The 21,096-nt window shown below is 53.5% G+C and overlaps 2 protein-coding genes across 4 annotated transcripts; one reads left to right on the forward strand and one right to left on the reverse strand.

The window, feature by feature from the left end:
- Positions 1 to 1,848: 1,848 nt before the first annotated feature.
- VCF1 (VCP nuclear cofactor family member 1) lies at positions 1,849 to 10,264 on the forward strand. Of its 3 annotated transcripts, XM_088537572.1 has the most exons (5): positions 1,849 to 1,909; positions 3,153 to 3,249; positions 6,775 to 6,816; positions 7,079 to 7,141; positions 8,856 to 10,264. In XM_088537572.1, the coding sequence occupies exons 1-5, from the start codon at positions 1,863 to 1,865 to the stop codon at positions 9,099 to 9,101; spliced, it is 495 nt and encodes a 164-aa protein (XP_088393698.1). In that variant the 5' UTR covers positions 1,849 to 1,862; the 3' UTR covers positions 9,102 to 10,264. The 3 variants fall into 3 exon arrangements, with proteins under 3 accessions (XP_088393698.1, XP_088393690.1, XP_088393683.1); XM_088537564.1 differs by lacking the exon at positions 7,079 to 7,141; XM_088537557.1 differs by lacking the exon at positions 6,775 to 6,816.
- COG1 (component of oligomeric golgi complex 1) lies at positions 10,083 to 18,952 on the reverse strand. The gene is made up of 14 exons (XM_088537576.1): positions 18,685 to 18,952; positions 18,133 to 18,386; positions 17,551 to 17,732; positions 17,060 to 17,230; positions 16,820 to 16,973; positions 15,788 to 15,998; positions 14,822 to 15,574; positions 14,473 to 14,619; positions 13,613 to 13,774; positions 13,159 to 13,286; positions 12,418 to 12,526; positions 11,832 to 11,941; positions 11,652 to 11,727; positions 10,083 to 10,246 (listed from the first exon to the last, which is right to left on the reverse strand). The coding sequence occupies exons 1-14, from the start codon at positions 18,940 to 18,942 to the stop codon at positions 10,106 to 10,108; spliced, it is 2,856 nt and encodes a 951-aa protein (XP_088393702.1). The 5' UTR covers positions 18,943 to 18,952; the 3' UTR covers positions 10,083 to 10,105.
- Between the last annotated feature and the right edge of the window lie 2,144 nt (positions 18,953 to 21,096).

Below are 21,096 nucleotides of genomic sequence, written 5' to 3' on the forward strand. Positions count from 1 at the left end.
GTGTGAGCAGGGCGCGCGGAAACGAGGGGAAAAGGAGAATTCACAGGAGCTTTATTGCTAGCAAGGGGGAGTCCTTGATGAAACACCTCTGACACAAATACTGCTGCACCTCACTGAGAATAAAGAGCTTGGATTTGTTTTTTTCCTGTTGTCTGAGGTTTTTTTAACCTGCTGTGCCTGTAACCTCACCATCCTTTTTCTAGATAGAAGTGATGACAGTGGCTAAACCCAGCAGGCTCCCAACTGTCCTTGATTGTCCGATGCAGATGTTGGTCTGCCCTGTGGGCACTACAGCTAATCCAATGGATTTTCTTCCTGTAGAAATAGGGCGCTGTGGATGCGGCTGCTGCTCTAATGCCTTCGCAGAGGCTCTTCCCGGAGCTCCTCTGGGATCCACGTCTGTGCAACCCAGATGGCAAAGCTGGGGATGGGATGGCTCTGCTGAGGGGACTGCCCTTCTCTGGGGATGAACTGGTAACAACAGCACAGCCCACCTAACTTGGAGAGCAGGGATGTTCTTTTGCTCTAATTGCTCGTCCCTATGATCAATTACCAACCTTGCTAGTGAACACTCGCAATAAAAATCTAAGTGTGGATGTAATGTATGGCAATAGGCCAAGTTACTGAGCTATTCTGCCCCTGCAATACCCACCAAGAGACTCAGACCACACGATTTCTTCCCCCTCTAGCCCTCCAAGGGGCAGCTCTACTCTTTTCCTCTCGCTGTTCAGGTACAAAGCACTGATTCCCAAACTGGTGAATGCAGCCTGTTCCTGTCAGCGTCACCCTTCTATCTGGGGGAGGATAATTGAAAAGCCTTCCCTCCAGCACCAGAAATTTAACAGCTTGTCTCTGATGGAAAATGGGCTTCATCTCAAGTCCCTGCTGGGATGCCAGCCCTGCACCCCAGCGCTGAATCCCAGTCAAGTCTTTGCAACTGTTCCCTGGGCACCGCTCCAGCTTCTTCAGCGCCAGCAATTACACTCTAGCAAAACAACAGAAAAAGAAGTGGCATCAGCGCTGGCACGGAGCAACGTGCAGGGCTAATGTGACAAGGAGCTGGCGCCTGCTCGCAGCCCTCTCTGCAGACACGCTCTCTATGCAAGCGCAAGTCCTGCTGCAGGTACGACATGAGCACGGGAAATCCTGGCGGAGTCAGGAATAAATCCCGGGAAGGGGCTATGCCCAGGCAGGACCGTCGCCTCCCTGCGCTTTGCACGGCATTCGGGAGAGCTCCGGAGTGTCCCGGCTCCTCTCCGCATACAGGATTAGGAGCTGGAAACGCAGCGACTGCCACCGGCACCTTTATTAATTAAACCCTTCTCTTAGCTAAGCTGCTCAGCTTAGCCAGTCCCTAAGCAATAGCTAAGTAACAACGGCCCGTTCCCTGCCAGGGAACGTTTCATTCGGCCACGAAGCGTTCAGACGTTTCCAGGGAATTCGCGAAAAGCGCAGCCAGCCCTTTTTCCACACGGTGAAAAAGACGGAATGGCCAGAAATAAGGCAAATAAGCAGGAAACCCCGTTTACGCGCTGGCAGCGCCAGCCATAGCGGAGGACGCGGCATTCCGGCAGGAGCTCGGAAATTCCAGCCCGTCTTCCCTTCCTCACATGGATTCCCAACGGGAAAGAGGGCGGGGGGGGCGGTTGCCGGGGTGCGCACCGCGCATGCGCGCCCGGTGACGCGAGGCCCGCCCGGTGACGCGCGCCCGCCCGGGGCCGCGCGCATGCGCAGGGGGCGGCGACGCCGGAAGCGGCGGCGCCGGGAGCGGAGCGGAGCGGAGAGGGGGGGACGCGGCGAGCGGCGGCCTCTTCCCGCCTTCCGTGCGGCCCCCGCGGGGGGCCGGTGCCGCGCGGGCCGCCATGAGCTGCCGGCAGCCGCTGCCGAGCGAGCGCGGAGCGAGGCAGAGGTGAGCGGGGGGAGGGCGGCCTGCGGCGGGGGGAAGGGCGGCTCGGTTTGAGGGGGGCGGCTCGGTTTGAGGGGGGCGGCTCATTGGGGTGCAGGGGGGGACACACGAGGCCCCGTGCTGAGGACGGGCCCGTTGTGGGGGCGCGGGGGGCGGCTGGGTTTGGGAGGGCCGCGTTAAGCCAACCCGCTCCCAGGTTGGGAGGAGGAGGCTGGTTTGGGGGTAGAGGAGCCCCCCGGGGCCTCCGGGGGGCAGAGCAGGAGGAAGGGCCGCACCGGGGCTGCAGCTCCTGCGGTTTGGGGGAAAGGCCCCCCAGGCCGGGCAGAGGGGGCAGCGGCCAAGCGCGGAGGCGGCAGCGGGAGGGTCCCTGGGAGCCAACGGCCACTCGCAAATGCCTTATTGGAGGCTGCTTAACGTCTATAAATACAGATTACTGTTAAAAAAACAAAATAGGCCCCTCCTAGGTGTGTGCAGCACCCAGCGCGCTGAGGCCCGTAGCCCCGTGCACTTGTGCGGTGGGGAAATGGTCCCATCGCTGGTTAAGGCTGCGGTGACGCTGCGAGACGTCAGCGCGCGGCGATTCCGCCACCGAGTTCCTATGGAGCGGCCCTGATGTCACAGGCGGGCGGGAAGGGAGAAGGGTCGGCCTTTTCCACGGCGCCTTCCAGCCCCCGAGCTGCCCAGCTCCCGTTCACGAGCAAAACCCACGTTGTGAGGAATGCTGTGAGGTGCTGTGAGGATTGAGAGACCAGAGGAAGTCGTTGCGGACGCTAGTTGTCATCTCATGTAAACAAGATGAACTGAATTGAGTATTTATTGAACATGTAGTTGCTGCCACTCTTCCTGAGTGTTTTTCGTAGCCAGTCGGATGTCATTAAAAGCCCCAAATGTATTTTTAGGCATGTCTGAGTACTGAGAAGTGCCAAGGCTGAGGATTGTCAAAGGAGTTTATTTAGGAAGATGCTTATCGCTGGTTTTCATGGCAGATAGGAATCCTTGCCTCTTAAAGTGCTGTGAACGCTTCATGCTGGCTCCTTTGTGAGAAAGGTGCAGGATTTTCTGCTCTGTAGATCACAAAGAGAATGTGAAAGATCACAGTAGACTAAAGGTTTAGGAGGCACCTTCATTTATTTATCTATCAAGTTTTCATAGTTTTATTGCAGACTCACTTTTAGAAAACAAAAGGTAAATCAGTGGGCTGCTAACATATATATTTTTTTCTCCTTTCTACCCCAATGTCCTTCAGGAAGAGGAGGCGGAATGGTAATGAAGATGATAGTCACATTCCTCAGACAAAACGTAGCACCAGGAATACTGTCCTTCAGGACTCTTGGGACACTGAGGTGAGAGGCTTTTCAGGCAAATTGAGTTTCTTTTAATGCTACCTTTAAACAATGTTTAGAATAGTCCATGAAATCTCATTCACAAAGAGCTGTTACTGAAAACACATTTTTTTTTCTTTTGTGTGATGTGATTCAAAGAATCTATAAAATACAGTTTGGAAATCAGCATGTTTTCAAGTGAATGTGCCTGCCTGTTGCTTGAAAGGTTCTGCAACATAGTTCAGCTGCTGATTTATAGTGCACAAAATGAACACACAAGGAAGGCATTTGCTGCCACTTGCTGTGTCACATCGGGTGTATCCAGACCCAAAGAGTCGACCACAAGTTCCTGTGGTCGCTCCTGCAGCTTGGCAATTAAAAGGCCCTTCCCACTAGAGTGCAGCCCTGATCAGTGCGATCCTGGAGTGCCCGTTCAGTCGATACCGTTTGTTTGCTCTCTGAAAACGTCCAGGGTTTTGAGCAAGACTTGCTCTTTCAAAGCTGGAGGGCTCCGACTATCTGGTTTCTGTTTGTCTTTGCTGCGATCTTTTGTTGGATTGGGAGAAGCTCTTCCCACTTTCTCGCTGGTCTCCCTGGCTGTTCTGCAGCATAAGTGGGTATTAGAATTGCAGGAGTTTTGGGAAGTCACTGGGAAGGTGCTGTGTGAGGGAGATGGGCATTGAGTTATGTCCAGAATTGGTTGCTCATAAGGCAGGTGCTCTGTGAAGGTGCGGTTTGCTGGCTTTGATAGTTCTTTTTTAAAAAAATAATGCTGATTTCCAGACTGTGCTATCTCATTTCCTAAATTGTTCCAAGTATTAATGATCTGAAAATTCCATATACATACATACATATATGTATATATATGTACTATATCGTTTTCTAGTTAGCAGTGTGTTTCTTTTGCAATGTGATGACGAAAGGAGCATGGTGTGAGGAGGCTTCCTCCTGGTTGGTGTCACTGGAAGTTAATGAAATGTATTTCTTTAATTTTTTTTAAAAAAATTAAGTAGCCTTCTCCCTGTGAAGGCCAGTTGCAATTAGTAATTGTGAAGTACTTAAGTTACACCGAACTGTCAACCCTACTTGGATTGCACAAATTTTGTGGGCTATATAATTTTGATCTCTCTATATATATATTTCTCTTTCAATAATGGGTTCAAAGTATACTTACATTTAAGATGATACAAAAATGTATATCTTGTTACTGCTTTTGTCAAGAATACTTTTTTAAACCAGTGCACCCTTAGAGGTGACTGATGACAGTGACATTGTATGAAAAATGCTGTAATGGTTGAGATGTTCCTCATGGAGGTATCTGCTGTGGCAGAAAAACACAGGCTTCTGGTAGCTGTGTTACTGTTTTGCTACAACTAAGACTTGCCGGGTGACGTTGTTTGCTGCTTGCTCTAACGGGTAGAACATTAAATAGCTTCTTGCCATCTGACACTGAATCACTTGTCCAACAGGTTAAACACCTCTTCATGTGTAGAGTAGTTAATGGCTAAACAAGCTTTATGGCGGGAGGAGGAAGAAGTTAGTATGGAACAAGGGATTGGAGTAGGAGTAAAGAAATTAAGGATATCAGGAAAAACTTAATGGTGAGTGGCAGAAGCACCTTTGCTTGTCGAATAAACACGTGGCGTTTGGGCACAGCTGCTAAACTGCAGGAGTGGAAATAGTTGTAGAGCCCACGGGCGTGGATGGCCTCGGGGCTGTCCCTGAGCGCTGGCTTGGGCGGGCTGGGGACGCGGGCTAACAGCACGCCTCGCGCATGCAGCTCTGCCATGCCAGCCTCCTTGATACATTAAACCCTCTTGCAGGCGAGGGGGACTTCGTGCAGGTGATGCCCACTTGCAGGAATGCACCTGCTGGGTGCAGACTTGGAGAAAAATCAACGTTCGCTTTTCTTGAGCGAACAAAATTCGCAATGTCGTGCACTGATGAATAGCGCTTTATTTGCTTTTTGCTTGTTTCCTTGGAATGTTGGATAACTGAATCAGCATGCCCAGAAACTCAAGCCATGAGTTAAATCCTGGTTATTCCCATGTATCTTAAGGACTTCCTGTGCCACATGAAGAATATCTTGTGCTTGTAGTGTGCAAGTGCTTCCCTTTCATGTCCCTTTGAAATTGTTGGCCATTTATAACACTTTTATTTAGTTTCCTGATAGTTTGTCATTTACAGAGGTAGCTCTTGCAGATTAAAAATCCCTGCTAGCTGTAGAATATTGAACTAGAAGTAAACGTGTGTGTGGAGGGACACAGGGGGGCATTTTATAATTTTAAAGAGCACACGAGCAAGGAACTGCTTTTCATCCGAGGGCATTGCTCTCCCTGCCTTTTGTGAAACACATTGACTAAACCCCCTCTTTTGCCTTCTTTCAATTGCAACCCGGGGTTTTTATTCACATTGAGGTTGATTTAGTTGAGAACATAAGCTCAGTGTCAAACTCAGGCCTTTTTTCCCCTACCCTTTGAGGACGACAGCAATATCTGTACAAGGTATTTTACAGGTGCTTGTTCTAGTGGCTGCTCAGACGCAGGGTGCTCGGTGATGTTTTCCCCTGTCGCTTGCCTCCAGTCATGCTGCTCACGCCAGCTAGACTGTTTTGCAGAAGAGACTCCCCGTTTGCCCCATTGACGTGTCCTTTCACTTGGGGCATCTGTGACTCTTAGGGGAGGGAGGCTACGATTCGCTCGAGGATTTATCAGCACCGTTTCCTTAACGCACATTTAGGAATTTAGCAAAAGCCCTTCCTACTGTTAGTCATCTTGGACACGGAGTTATGGGGAATCGTAGGTCCCGTGGGGTGCCTGCTCCAGCTACGGGACAGCAAAATGCTCTGCACAACCCTCAGAATCACCGATTAAAAGCTCTTTGCACTGATTTTTATTTTTTTTCCCTGGGAAGGAAGGGAGTCTTCAGCTTCTGGCTGATTCCTTTCCTTCCTGAATAGCCTTCGTCCGTGAAACCTCATTTCCGAAGGTTCTTCTTTTGTTAGTCTGGCTGAAGATGGCATTCCCCAGAGCCCAGAAAACGGTGGAAGCGGTTACTGATGTGGGACACAAGTTGTTTATCTCAAAGCAGGGCTTTTGTCCAGCATTGCACCCATGCTGTTCTGTCAGGCATTACCCTAGTGAGGAAGCTGTTGCTGGTTTAAATTCTAATTAAAAATAGATTACTTCTCAGTTGAACTGAGCTTGAAAGCTTAAGAGGGGCCAGGTCTAAGTGGCTGTTTCCCAAGTTCCTGCCGTTAGTGGCTGAGATGCTGCGTTACTCATCAGTGGCTTAGTTAACACATTTGTCTGGAGTTTTATTTGGAAGTTTTTTCAAATTTGGCGAATTTTGCAACTATGGGATATGATGCTTAGAAGAGTTCCTGAACCAGATAATAACCATTGCCCTATGAATACTTAAGGTACTTCAAAAGCCTCCTTTGGGCTTTTCCTTTGCCCTTTCACTTGGAATCGTTGTTTCATTGTTTAGATAACTGTCGTTGCTGACCTGATGACTTTAAGGCTTCTTTTTTTTGTCTAATTGTAGTCCAAATGCGTAACAGAATGTGCACCACAGCCTGGGGAAATGGTAGGTCTGCGACATGATCTGGGCCATAAGCGGGTTTCACGTGCTAGTGAATTCTTGCATTAGAGAAATGGAAATAAAGAGGGTCTGATAAACCACATCTGTTAACAGCCTGAGGTGTAGGAAGCACATGCCAGGACACAGCCTCTGATTTAAAAAAGAAATAGAAAAGCCAAAAATAATCCTTCCTAACAGCTCTAAAACGTTTGTTAAAAGCAGTAATTACTATTAGGTTCTCATCTCAATTTTTACCTTGATTTTGCAGAAGGTGGCTGTAACGAAAAACAGTAAGGAACACAGACTAAAAGGAAACAGAGTGTCCTGTGCGGTGGGTTTCTCTCCAAGGCTGCTCTAACTCGCAAAGCGAATGATGTCCTCTCAGTATTTGGCTTTTTGCGCAAAACGAGACGCTGCAGCAAGGCCCCGTAGCGGCTCCTCCCTGTCCTCGTGTGCTCCCCCTCTCCAGCGTTGTAGCTCTAGGAAGAGTAGCCGGTTGCTCATGTAGTTACATCTGTTGCTTTCCTAAGATTAGATTTTATTTTGTTTTTTTTTTTTTTGTGATTTACTTGCTAGCTGGATCTAACCCGCAGCGTGGTTGCGGCCACAGCACAGTCCTCTTGCTTGCTATGCAGCAACAGAACTAAAACAATTTTGGTGCTTAGCAAAAAAAAACCAAACAAAAAAAAAAACAAAAATACTTTTATTCTGTTTATGCAGTTGAATCCTCGTGACTGATTGTGCAATCAGTGCTGTGGGACTCACAGTCTGGCATTTTGGGTCATCTCAAATATTTATCCCGAGCGGCTTCCTGGGCCTTTCTCGCCGGTTGTGGACAGACCTGCCAGGTGCAGTTTGCACCATTCCTCAGATTTTGCTCCAAAATGAGGCTTCCTGGATGTGGTGCTATTAAAATTACTGATTACTTCTTTAAATTTGCCTTCCTTTGCTGTGGCCACCACGCTTTGACTTCTGTGGTTTTAGTTTAACACTTGAAGATGTTTATCTTCTGTCATTTGTGCTGGCTGCTTTTCTGCATTTTCCTCTTCTGGGAGGAAGTAGCCACTTTCTCGTTTTTAAGCACTTACATCTTAAATCTTTGCAGCGTTGTCCTAACCAGCATATTGCACTATAAGGAAATATTGCAGCTGTACCTAATGGAAGCCTTTCCTTAGCAACCCCTAAAATGGTGTTCAACAGTTTTATGTCTTTGAAACACCGAAAATCATGCCCTAATGCTCATCTAGCATTGGTGCTATAAATGTGTTTATCCTTCTAAATGCTGCTGAATGAGCCCTGTCCTCTTACGTGAGCTAAATCGTGAGTTCTGTTTCCTGCACATGGAAATATTTTGATGGCTGTCACTCTTCCACTGTTATGTCAAGAAAATTGGTATAGAAAACTACAAGTTAACCTTTCAGTCCCAGCACGTACTGGGAAAATGGTAGTTATTTGTATATCAAGGTGTTCAAAGACTTAAAATGGATGTCACATTGCGTTTATTTTTAACAGCCCGTTGCTTTGGATGCTTCCAAACACATTTTAGAAACGTTGACTTCCAGAAAGATGCTTTGCATGGTGCTTACCTAAACCGTCTGCTAGAGCAGAACTGATGAGAAAAGCATTACAGCTTTTTAATGTCCTGCCTGCCTTTACTGACATGTGCAGTTCAGTGGGAATGTTCTTTATTTTCCAATTCTCGGATGGACTCAGCAAACTTCACTAGTGCTAACGTGGGTCATGGGGGCAGAACCGGTGGGCATAAACCCAATGATTGCACTGAATACACCAGAGTTCGGTGAACCTCGGGGTGAAACCTTGCTTGTCCCCTCACCTCCTCGACGCTTTTCAGGTGCTGGCAAAATAGCTGCAGCAAAAGCCCCTTTGGTGGATGTGCTTCAGGTCATCGGGCTGAGCGTGAGCCTGGAAATGTGCAGGGGGGGGCTTTTTCTAAAGCGTTAATGAACGTTAATGAATGTCCTGTTGCGGACAGGAGGAACCGGCGCGTGCCGCTCTGCTGTTAACGCTCCCTTTGTGTCTCCTAGTCCTCCAGCAGCGATAGCGGCAGCAGCAGCAGCAGCAGTTGTAGTAGCAGTAGCATCAACAGCCCCGACAGAGCAAGCGGTCCCGACAGCAGCTTAATCCCGGTCATCGCAGGATCCAGCCCCGTCGCCTCCCAGCCCTTCCACGAGCAGTCTGCACTAAGCCAAGGTCCGTACTTCCACATCAACCAGATCCTGAAGGAGGCACATTTCCACAGCCTACAGAGCCGGGGCCGCCCGCCGACATGATGAGCCAGCAGTTCCTTGCCTTCTGTGAAGGGACAGCACTGTGTAGATTTGATATTTCAACTTAAAAGTTTGTTAAAATGGAATTGCACAAAACGCCTGTTGCCTTTTCAGTCTATATTTGAGATAACAGGTTAACAGGAAATTGTTTACTTGTGGTTTGCTGCACTATTGCAATGCAAAAGGGGCTTTGAAGCAATTTTTATAGGATTCTTTTTGGGGTGGTTATAAAGAACGTGTCAAGGTGAGACTGAGGAATCCACATCTGTATTATAGGATTGCATAGTTAGTCCAGTTCCCACTGATTGCCTAATCTGTTTGTTAGCAATTTGTTGCTTTATGTAAAGTTCTTTCAAACATTCATCTTCAGTTTTATAAGTATTTTTTAATTTCAATAAAATAGTAAAAAAATTCTTTGGCAAAATAACTTTTTTAAGGGCATGATGCTAGTTAACTGAGCATTTAGAGCTAAAGAGAGTCAAACAGCTGCAACTTTCCCCTCAGCCTAGTGTGTGATGAGCCTTATCTTGCTTGATCTTTACTGCTGCAGTAATCAAAAGAAAATGTGAAACTAGGACCAGGTAAACTTAGGCAGTTGTAGCCAAAATATCAGGTGCCCCTTGGGGTGCTTTACCTAGCAGAGTCGTGATCTCTTGAGGAAAGCACAGAGTGGCCTGGAGAGGGGCTTTTGAACAGGGAACAAGTAGACTGTGTAGCTCACCCACCAATTTCTAACTGTGAAATGTTTTCTATTAAGTTGTGTACTAATTTTCTTTAATTTGAGTTGAAGGTTAACAGCTCCTAAGGAATGAGAAGTGAAAGAGCAGACAGGCTTCTGTGTCAGTAGCCTGACTACAAAGAGCATCCTCACTGATGTCTGTTTTAAGGAGCAAGCTGTGCCCTTGCTAAGGATGTAACAGTACAAGTGTTGACGCATCCTGGTGAGAGACGAGTGTGAAGATGAACACAGACAAATGTGAGTTGTTTAATTCTATTTTTTAATGGAATCACTTGGTCATGCCTGAAAGCCATCCCAGCTTGAAGAGAGAAGGGGCAGCTGTGTCATCTTCCTCGACTACAAGCTGCCTGAACAAAGAGCCGGGACGGAACGTCTCATCTTCCGCTCTTGGGAGCGCAGGAGGTGGAACCTGTATTTTTTATTTTTTTGAGAGAGAGAGGCAGTAACTATTACAGCATACCTTTGGTTTTTGTTTTTTTCCCCATATCTTCACCTGCAACAGTTGCAGGGAGGCACAGACTGCAGCAGGACAGCCCTTCTCAGGCATGTGGAGCCTGAACTGGGTTGTGTTACTGCTGCTATAGGTGGTTAGTGACAGGCAGTGGTACAAGCAGAACTTCTTGCTTTTAGCAACAGTTAACTCCCCAGGTGTCCTTCAGTGCTCAAAAATAATCATTCTGCATTGCAGGAGGGAAGAGGCTGTTGCTGTCAATGCAAGGGGGACAACAGAATGCTGCAAGTCCAGCTCTAGCCCCAGTGTAGAGAGTTGCTCTTGAGAAACTGTGGACTTTAACCTCTCCAGAACCTTTTCAGCATAAAAGCAGTGAGCATCAGTCAGGAAGTCAGAGACGTGTGGCCAACACAGGACATTGGGTCACCACAGCCCTTGCTGCTGCTACAACAGGAGAGGGGAGCGGGAGGAGCAAGACGGACAGCGCTACACACTTCTACAGTCTGCCTTAGGGGTAAGAGGTAAAGAATACCTTAATTTTGAAGCTTCAGGCTTTTATACAATCTTTATACAATGTCTAGATCTTACTGCTTCTGAATAATGCAGAGCAAGAGTTGCAGAGTAAAAGTTAGCATCTCAGGTAACACTCTGCTCTGATAAAATCAGGTTTTTACCCTGCTGTTCCAGTTGAAAGGACATCAGCATAGATAGATACAGGCCACTAATGGCTAAAGGAAACAGATTGCTCAAGAGTGTTTCCTGTAATAGTGAGGTATTCCTTGGCTCTGTCCTCTGCATGGGGAACTCCATCCAAACAGCTATTTCAGACTGGGAAACGTGTAGCAACGAAGCAGTTGTCGACTAATAAAACTCAAACAGCGACAACACAAAGCGCTGGCAGGAGAAGCAAGTCACTCAGTTCACACAGGCTTAAATACCCAAGTGAGGCCTCAGCAGGAGTTAAAGGTCAGCATCACACTGAAAGGGAGTTCAAATAATTAGTATCCTTCAATGTTTCTTGTAGCCATCCTTAAATGAACCAAGTCTTTTATGCCTTGATCTCAAAATGCCTCCTCATCTGCATAGGTTTTCACTGCATTTTCATGGTGGTTATTGCCTATGTTTTATTGCAGAGCAGTGCACCAAAAAAAAAAAATCCAGGCACCATCAGGTTTTTTGAGAGGCAAGGGGAAATCCAAACTATCTCATTGCTGTGTTGCCATAATGATTCTCTCATTTTAAAGAAAATAAAGAAACAGGTTAAATATTACTATGTTTGGCTACTTTCTTCTTTCCCTGCAAGTTACAGTGCAGGTGGGAGGATGAGCACTGGTGGCAGTCAGCAGGGCTCTGTTGTACCAACCTGAACTCTTTCTGTGTTTCTGCTAGCAGATTTCGTCTTGTGAGAGCTGGACATGCTCAGTGGCAGAAGTCCAAACCTTAAGGAGAAGGGATAAAGAAATGCAGTGAGCGCAGGGAAGCCCCTGTTCTGGGAGTGTTTTGCAGAGCCCTTTCAGAATGCATGACCCAGCTCCCAACTTACCTGATCTGGCTGGAGGCCAAGGGCAGGATGTTGTGGAGCTCCTGGGTGCTCAGGGCGCTGCTCCTGCTCGTGTAGTGGGTCTCTGTCCCAGTCAACAGGCCGAAGAGAACCTGGAAGACATGAAGGAGCTGCTGGTATCTGGGGACACCGGAGGAGCTGAATGGCCTCCTCCCCCCAAAGCTACTGTATTTTTGGGACCATTCCAGAATACTTGCGGTGAGTTGCTTAATCACCCAGTTTCAAGTTGAAATATTAAGCCTCTGTCTTCACCCTCTTTAACTCTTGATTTTAATTGGTGCTGCTAGCTATTATCATGGCCGAGTTCTAGGCCTATTTCAGTCCTGCTTAACCCAATTAGTGTCACACAGGCTCCAGTGAATCCTGTTAGACAAAGTTGAGCCAACTCCATGTGTGATAATGGGTTATCCAGCCAGCTCGGCAAGCTGCGCTTATCTTCAGCTGCCTTTAAATCCTCCGTGGTCCTGAGGAAGTGCCAGTAGTTATCTTGGGGTATTAAGCAGTGCCCTTGTGGAGGGCAGCAAACCTGTTCAGCCTCGCGATGTGTCCCTTGCTTTCGTGAACTTACAGAGGTGCGTTGAACCAGGCGGTTAAGGTTGCTGTTTAAGTGCGGAGTGAAAACATCCAAGTCAAATGGATCGATGTGGCCCTCCAAGAAGTCAATCACCTTCTCGAGCCTATAACCAGAGCAGAAGAGCCCTGTCAGTGTTACCCCTTGGAGAAGCCAAGGAGGGCTGCTGGTAAGGACAACGTGGCTTCGTTTGTCCTAAGAGGTGGCTAAGCAAAACAGAGCTTGCCTAGCAGAACAGCAGCTGTTTGAATGGCTTCCAGCTATTACAAAGGCTGCTGTGGCACAGGAGAAGTCACCCTGCTGTAAGTCTTATAACAGATGCCTTAGTCCCCAGACTGGGACATAGTCAAGCTTTAGACCCTCGTGTGGGAGCTAACTGTGCTCTCCAGCAGGACCTGTTCTCTCTGAAGGTCCCTTCCTGCCACACGGACACGCCGCATGTGCAAGCGGAGGGGACCAGATGCTGTTCCTGAGCTGTCGGCCTCAGAATCCCATCCCTCCTCCTCCAGTTTGTGGATGAGCTTCGCGGCAGTGCAGGAAGGCAGAGAGCAGAGCTCTGCGACGACAGGACAGACCTGTTCCCAGGGCAGAGCACCCAGGGGAGCGTCTGCTCTTCAGGATATTCTGCTTGGCCCAAAGAAACATTTCTGGAGATACTGCCCTGACTGCTGCTACGTTTAAAGAGTCGGGGGCCCCACAAGGTTCTGCCGGGCTCTGAATCCCACGGCTCCACCGCACCCGGAGTCGTGCTTGGTCCTGCTGCCTTTCGCCTCCTCGCTCTTGGCCGTCAGGATGATACTCAGGTACCGCAGATCATAGAGCAACTGCAGAGCTCTGTTCTGGGTCATGGGGAAGGAGCCTTCCTTCTGCAAGGAGGACAGTCAAAAGAAAAGACAGACCATCACGTTGTACATGGGGCTTTCAGAGCACTGCTCTAGGCTAAACATTTAACAGCGCTGGCATCAAGAATCAACCAGGCCAGCTGAGCCATGCACAGCAGGTACCCGGGTGTCAGACCCGCTCGGCTGTCTCACTTCTGGGGAGAGGTGAAGAGGGATGAAGTCCCCCCTCTCACAGTCCCCATTCCTAAGGACGGGCACCTACGTTACTGCCGCGTGGCCCAGGAAGCCCCTCGTCCCGCGCTCCCTCCAGCCAGGGCAGCACCAGGCGCAGGCTGGTTGCACTCACAGACCTTCTCCTGCTTCTCTTCCATAAGCTTTCCATAGGCAGCAAGCAGTTCTGTCATGCAGCTCTTGAGCAGCTCCTGCAAGGTGACTTTGGGAAGAGTGTGACCTCCAACACGGTTCACCTCCTGGCACAGACTGAAGAGGAAGCACTGAACGTACCAGGATGGCTGTTGAGAAACAGTCAGGAAAGTATTGTTTGCATTTGGTGTGTAAACTACATCAACTTCATCAAACTTCCTTTTTGTTGTTTCCTCAGCAGTCTCAGCTCTCTCCCACTGAGATCTATCTGCCCCCAAAGCTTGGCTTTTTTCCTTCAGAATAAGCAAAATTCACCTTCTGAAGGTTGCTACAAGAAACTTGTCCTGTGCAGCCTCTCTCTTACCGAGCAAAAGCCAAACTTGTTCCTGCCTTGGCCCTCCTCCTCTGTGAAACTCCCCCTGCTTTACCAAGCTAGTAGTGAAGCTTCACCACAAGCGTCACTCCTGCCATCCCCAGGAGCCTAAGGAATCTGCAGGCCTCACGCTCCTTCCCAGGTTTTTCCACAGTCCTGCCTTTACAGTCCTGTCTTTCACTGAATCTCCTTGAAACTCTCTCCCCACAGCAGGTCAGCGTGCTCGGGCTTCACGTTGACTGTCCCAGGGAAGGATGCTGGCTCCCCTGCTGCCCCGCGGGAGTGTTAATTCTAGAGGTAGCCCTTGATAAATGACCTGCTGAGCACAGAGCTGAAGCCTGCTGCAGCGCGGCATCCCCGAGGCCGTTCTCACACAGGACACGGGCTGGTGAGCGAGTGACAACGCAGTGGCTTTGGAGACCACTGCTTTTCTCCTCCTGACAGACCGTTTCTGCACGGCAACGTTTCCCCTACCTGTGCAGGCAGCCGGATCTTTGACGTTACGCTGTTCCCAGACTCGCTCTCCTCCTGGATTTCGATTTCATCCCAGTTGGTGGCTGTGGCCAAGATGGAGCCTGCTGAGTCTAACAGCAACGTGCGGGCGAAGCACTGAACCAGGGCCTGGAGCACACAGCGCAGGAGCAGGCGGTCACAGGAGGGGCCGACCCTCACCCTGCTCCTTCCGCAGAGACCCTCGCGGAGAGCAGCCCATCCGGGCAGACCGAGCCCGGGGCAGCTCCCGGGAACGGCAGCCCTGATCCCAGGGAGCGGGAAGAACCGAAACCCACGCGGGAAGCACATGCTGAGAGCAAGAGCCCCTTACCTTGGTGACGGCCGAGCTCCAGAGCTGATAAGCAAAGAGGCTCTGCTGCAGGAGCTCTGCCTTCACCTCCTGCCACTTGGCCTGCTCGGGGCTCATTTCCTGGGCTTTCCCCTTGCCCAGCTTCTTGGTGGAGCGGGTTTCCCTGGGCGCTGCCTCCGCGCTGCCCGAGTGGCCCAGGATGCAGTGCTTGAGGTGCGGGCACAGCTGGCTCAGGGACTGGCAGAGCCTGGCCAGGAAGAGGACGGCGCTGAGCGGCGCCTCGGCGCGCTGCAGCTCCCGGCGCACGCAGCCCAGCACGTGGCGCACGCAGGCGACGCAGTGCTCGCGCAGCAGCCCCTCCACGGTGCCCGCGTCGGCGTAGCGGTCGAAAGCAGAGCGGGACGGTGCCGCGCGGGCCGCCTCCTTGGCCGCCGAGGAGTCCGAGGGGAGGTAGGAGAGGAGGTCGTCCAGCTTGGCCTTCAGCTGGGAGTCGAGGGCGGCGCAGAAGCTCTGCACGCACGGGGTGAGCGCCTGCGCCTTCATGGAGAGGCCGCTCTGGGAGAACTGGCTGCGGTTGGCCACGCTGACCCACGCGGCGTCGGCGGGCAGGTCGCTGGAGCTCTCCGACCACAGGAACAGTGCCACGTTGTGCTCAAACTGGATGTGCTTGCTGGGGACAGAGCTGCCGGGCTTGCTTTCGAGTTCCTGCAGCGCTGAGATGAGAAGCTGCTTGGAGCTGCTTGAAATGGAGTCAAATCCTTCTTTAGTCAGTGTCTGGAAGAGAACAAGATAAAAAGCACTGCTTATTTGCACTTCCCACCACCCTATCACTACTCGGGTGTGCAGCTGGGAATGGCTCATATAATAGAGGGACACAACAAAGTTCCCATGTTCTCCACAAATGGCCAGCTGCCCCAAACCTTGTGCACGAGGCTGAGCCCACCCGTCCCCCGGCCAGCTCTGCTGTTTCCTTCCCAGGAAACCCACCTGCAGCCTGTCCAGGAAGAGCTGCTGCAGCAAGTCCTCCCAGAAGGAGGCCGGTTTGTCCAGCAGGCGCCGGCACACGGTGTCCCAGTGCTGGCTCACGGCCTCGCTCGTGAGCAGCTCCCACACGGCGTCGCGGATCCCGGCGAGCCCTTTCAGGCTCTTCACGTAGACCAGCAGGTTGGTGACCCCGGCCTTGATGTCGTCGTTGCACCTGAAGGCAAAGTTTCACTGCAGCCTCCCCCGACTCAGCCCCAGAGATGGCAGCAGAGAATGGTGAGAATGTCTGCTACGAGGTGGGGAGATTCTTAACATTTCAGTAAGAGGCTCTGCCTGGGAGAAACTTCCCTCTCCAGTCTGGCACTTGCACCCCGATGTCCCCCAGCTCCCCTGTGGCCACGCAGCATGGAGAGGCAGGGGGAACACGCGGGATGCTCTGGGTTGTGTTGCTGGGAAATATCCCAGGGCTGCTGCCACCTGTGGGGACCAGCTGGCCATGCCGGCAGTGGCTGCACTGGTAGTGATACAGGCCTGACAAATGAGTGACAAGGCTGGTAACGTGGGAGGAAGAGCTGCCAGACTGTTCCTCTTCGGAGGGCAGAGCAGGAAGGGGTGGAGCTGGGGGGTCTATAAAGGGGGTCTGCCTGCCTCCCCCCAGCCTGGGGAAGGGCAGCGAGGAGGAGGAGGAGGGAGCTGCTGGACCAGGAGCTGCAAGAGCTGGGTAAGGGGTTTCCTTCTCATTCATTCTCTGTGCTTGTTTGCTGGTGGGTTATTGCAGCAGGCAGGAACTCTAAAATCGGTGTGGCCCGGGGTGGTCTGTGGGGTCTGCTATGTCGGAGTGTTACTGCCTGGCTTTTAGGACAGCCCAGGGCTGTTCCTTGGTGTTTAATGGCAGGGGAGAGTAGACATGGAGCCAAACGAAGGCTTGGCCTGTGTGAAGTCTGCAGGCGAGCTCGGCTCTGCCTTGCGGGGCTGCTTTGGCTCGGAGACTTTGTGGTGTCTGCGAAAGCCCTGCAAAGAGGCCGCTGCACTCACAGGGCGATCCACTGCTGCAGCGTGTCCCGGAGGTGCTCCTGGCTGATGGGGTGGGCCAGCGTCCGCAGCGCCGGCTGGAATTCCACCACGGACGCGGGGAGGTAGCGGAACCAGCTGCTCAGCTTCACCTCGTCCTCCAGCACCCCGCCTCCCCCTGGAAGTGCAGGGATTAGGGGGAATCAGCCCAGAGCAGCAACGACCTGTTCTGCCAATGCAGGCTTTGGGCCTGGCACCGCTCACCTGCTGCCTGTTGGCCCGTGGCACTCTCCAGCGTGGAGAAGAGCAAGCCGCAAGGCAGGGCTGGGTCCGAGGGTGCCCCGTCGGGCATCGTGTAAAAGAGGGCATGAGCCTGGTACAGCGTGGTCGTCAGCAGCTCCATCAGGGAACACACCTGCGCTTTTATCCCCGCGCCTGCAAGGAAATGCCTTTCAGCCGAGGCAGTCCCTGAGCAGCCCTGTGTTTCAAGGCTGGCAAGCCTGATTATATGGACTCATTTCTAGCAAAGGGCTGCAGGACCCAGCACTCAGCTCTGGGCACTGTCTGCCTCCCCAGTTAAAGATGGGCTTGGTGTGGGTCCCTGTGCACTTAATTCAGTGCCGTGGCAAAGCACTGCCAGTGTTGTCACCTCCGGCAGCCCGCAGCGGGGGCATCCCTGCCATCCTGAGCTTTACAGGAGCGATGCCCTGTGGCAAGGGCAGAGTTAAGAAAGGAGGCAGTGCAGCTGTACTGACCGTGATGTGGCTGGTTGAGGAGCTGCTGGATAGCAGATTTCCTGGCCAGAAGGAAGTCTGCCAGGGCCTGGCGCGGAGAACTGTCCTCCAGGAGCATGATAGAGCACAGCGCTTCTGCCACCGCCTGGTCCGACACGGCCCGGCACCTCAGCAGAGACTTGCTCTCCTGCAGGATCGTGGATCTAGCAGGGAAAGGAGACGGGTGCTTGAGTAAGGGAGTCTGGAGTTTGACTGAGGTATTCAGATTTGCTTGTGTGATACTTGGCCAAAGTTACACTTAATACTTCATTCCTTGCAGCAAAACCTCTTGGTAACCCAAACCCACCAGGCCTCTGTGAGAACATGACGTTCTCTTCCTGTGCAAATAGGCTGTTGCACAGTTAGGGCAGAAATTCCAGCCTTAGGCTGACAAAGGGCAGATTTCCCGGAAATAAGAGTTCTGGGGAGAGCCTGAAGCGCTCCTGCACCGTGCGTGTTATCCCAAGGGAGCAGCTCGGGGCTTGCCGAGAGGCAGCCGCATCCAAGGAGGAGCAGGGAAGCAGGAAGGGGCTGCCCCATGGTCGGGGCTCGCGGGCTGCTCACCTGAAGTGGCTGGCGGCGGCCACCTGCCGCACGAGGATGGGGAAGCGGGCGAGGACGGGGCTGTAGCGGGAGCCGCCGGGCTCGAGCTGCAGCAGCCCGTGGAGGTGGCAGCAGAGCAGGTAGAGGCGGGTGGCGTGCAGCAGCCGCGCGGCCTCCATGGCGCTCCACACCTTCTCAGGCACCTCCAGCAGCAGCTTGATCTGCGCCGCGGCGCGGTAGAAGCGCTCCTGTGCCGCCCGCGGCGCCGCGGCCGCCTGCGCACGGAGGGGACACGGCTGCACCCCGGTCCCCACTACTCTGTCCCTGGTGTCACCCCCCATCCCTCTCGTGTCCCCTTCCCTATGGTGCCCATTACCCCCTGTCCCTCCCTGGGCTTCCTGGTCCCTTCCCAGCACCCCAGACCCACCTTCCTTCGGGCCTCGTCCCCCTGTCACCTCCCCATCCCTCCCCTGTCCCCTATCCCGGGGGAGCGGGCAAGTCCCTCTGCTCCCCCTGCCCCTCGGGGACCCCCGATCCCTCCGCCCCCTCTTCCCCGCGGCGCCCTGCTCTCACCGGCGCCGGGGGCGCGGGACGGGCGGCCCCGCCGCGCTGCAGCCCCTGCACGGCGCCAACGAGGCGCTCGGCGCTGAGGCGCATCTCGGCGATGGTGTCGGCGGCCTCGATGAGGTCCCGGTAGCGCTCGCCCACCATCTGCCGCAGCTCCTCGCGCTTCTGCTCGATGCCGGCGCGCAGCCGCCGCTCCACGGCGCGCAGCTCGGCCGCCGTGTGCGCCTCGAAGAGCGCCTCGGCCTCGGCGCCCCGCGCCGCCATGGCCGCCGCTGCCGCCATGATGGCCGCCCTCCGCCGCGGCGGCAGTGACGTGGCGCCGCCATCTTTGGGGCGGGAAGCGGCGCCGGCCGGCCCGCAGGGAAGGGGCGTGGCGTGAGGGCGGGCGCCGCCATGTTTGTGGCGGGCAGAGCGACCGTTGCCATGGCAGCGCGGCCCGCGGCCTCTCCAAACCCGCCTGTCTGCCTAGATTATGCGGCGCTTTCTATTAAAACTGCCTTTTTTTTTTTTTTTTCCTTTTTTATTTCCTTTTTGTTTTTCTTTTGTGTGGCTGCAGAGGCAGCGCTAGAGGGAGACAGCCATGCACTGGCTGCGTTGCCAGGTGCTCTGTTAGAACGCCTGGTTCTTCGGGGATTTATCCTTCCCACGGGCTACAGCTGCTTTGTTGTTGCGGGTTTCCCTCCAAACGAAGGAAGCTCCGCTGAGCCCAGCGGGGTTTGCCCAGTCTGCCTTCCGTAGAGCCCTGCTGCACAGACATCTGCTCCTGTGTGTGCTTCGATACAGGCGTTCCCGTGGGCTCCAGCTGCTCCGCGTGGCGGCTCCCGCGGGAATGGTTTTCCTGCGTGAGCCTCGGCCCGTCCCTGCTCCCTGCTCTTGGCTTGCCAGGAAGCAATGGCGAGGCGTGGGACTGCGGCTGCCTCTGCCCGAGAGCGCCCTCGGCACGAGTGGCTTTGGGAGAGCTTGTTTCCCGTTCCCGTAAAACCCTGTTTGTGTTGGAAATTGCAGGGGGAATGGAATGTATAGCTGTTTTGGAAAAAGAGGTTTATTCACTTGGGGATAACCAGGCTTCTTTTCTAGTAACGACCCCAGATCCCATCTCATATCTGTGCATCGAAAGAGTCAGTCCCTGGGGAGCCTCTGGGAACGCTCCGGCGCTCCTGGAACCGAGTCGCTTCCCTCGCGATGTCCTCTCTGGAAACCACCCCGGGAAGCCCTGCTTTCTTCCCGACTCCATGTGCCAGGGGCAGAGAGGGAGATTTGGGCTTCTTCTCGCCTCAGAATGAGCGGCGATGCTGTTGCTGTCGCAAAACCATGGAGCTCTCCCCGCGGGAGCTGCAGCTCGCGAGCCCCCGTGCTCTCGTTGTCCTTGTCCCGCTGCGCTTTGCTCCCCGGGGAGCCGTTTGCATCGTGCTGCCTCCAGCTGCGATCCATGGAGCTGCGCGCTCGCACGCTCCCGGCGAGCCTGCCGCTTCCGCATGGATCCTCCTGGACCAGGATTGCCCCACGGGTACCACCCGCATCCGAACCTGCCCCCGCTCCCCGCTGCTCTCGCTGGCTCGAACGCAGCACAGAAAGGCAGAAATCGTAGGAAAATGGTTCATTCCCCCCACCCTCCACCCCCCGTTTCTCCCCGCTGCGCAGACGTGGTGCAGCAAACGGGGCGCCCTCCTCGTTCACACCGGCCCCAACGGAGCCGGGGCCGCTCCGGGACCGGCGCACGTGCGGGAAGGAGCAGGTACCGCCTGGCTCTGCCGTGTCACTGATGCCGCCCCCCGGGCACGTCCGCTATATACAAATATGTACAAACACGTCCCGGCGCTGCAGGGACCCCAGAGCACGTCCGGCCAGCGATGGCCGGGACGCGGGCACGGTCCGTGTGGGAGCCTCCTCCGGAGGTGCCGCGTCGCGCTGCTGGGCTGCTCCCGCTGCAGGGAGCTGCGGAGAGGCTGCGGGGCCCGGTGCAGCCTCTCGCCAACGGGGTTTGGGGATCGGAGCCCAGCGGGGAGCTGGCCGCCGGGGCCAGGCTCGCTCCGGCACTCGGTGCCGCCACGTTCGTGCCCTGCATCGCGAGGGCAGAGGATGCTCCCGTGCCGAGTGTCCTGCCGCTTCCCGTTGCCTCCATCCATCCGCAGTAACCTGTTGGTGTAGGTGGCAGCTGTGGCTCGTCTCCGGGCACAGCCGCAGACGTGGCTGCTCCAGCGCTGGTGGGAGCAGCTGGTCCGCTTGGAAGCGAGCCCGGAGCGAGCCCTCGCGCTGCCCCACAAGGCTTTTCCTAGCACATCCAGCATAGGGTCAAGTTCCCACTGAAATCAGGCGGCTGAGAAGGAAAACTGAGTTACTCAGGCAGCGCCGGCACAGCTGCTCGTTAGCCAGGGCCGAGCTGGCCACGGGTTTTCCTTGGTTGCTGCCAATGCCGAG

This window comes from Tinamus guttatus, unplaced genomic scaffold (genome assembly GCF_059628265.1).
Source record: "Tinamus guttatus ecotype Peru unplaced genomic scaffold, ASM5962826v1 Tinamus_guttatus_pri_ptg000045l, whole genome shotgun sequence".
NCBI classification, from domain to species: Eukaryota; Metazoa; Chordata; class Aves; order Tinamiformes; family Tinamidae; genus Tinamus; species Tinamus guttatus.

Coding starts and splice junctions, on each gene's coding strand:
- COG1 (XM_088537576.1), bottom strand. CDS start 18,942: ATGGCGGCGCGGGGCGCCGAGGCCGAGGCGCTCTTCGAGGCGCACACG. Junction 17,733..18,132: donor GCCGCCGCCAGCCACTTCAG/GTGAGCAGCCCG, acceptor TTTCCCTGCTAG/ATCCACGATCCTGCAGGAGA. Junction 11,728..11,831: donor TTGGCCTCCAGCCAGATCAG/GTAAGTTGGGAG, acceptor CTTCTCCTTAAG/GTTTGGACTTCTGCCACTGA.
- VCF1 (XM_088537572.1), top strand. CDS start 1,863: ATGAGCTGCCGGCAGCCGCTGCCGAGCGAGCGCGGAGCGAGGCAGAG. Junction 3,250..6,774: donor AGGACTCTTGGGACACTGAG/GTGAGAGGCTTT, acceptor GTCTAATTGTAG/TCCAAATGCGTAACAGAATG. Junction 7,142..8,855: donor GAAACAGAGTGTCCTGTGCG/GTGGGTTTCTCT, acceptor TGTGTCTCCTAG/TCCTCCAGCAGCGATAGCGG.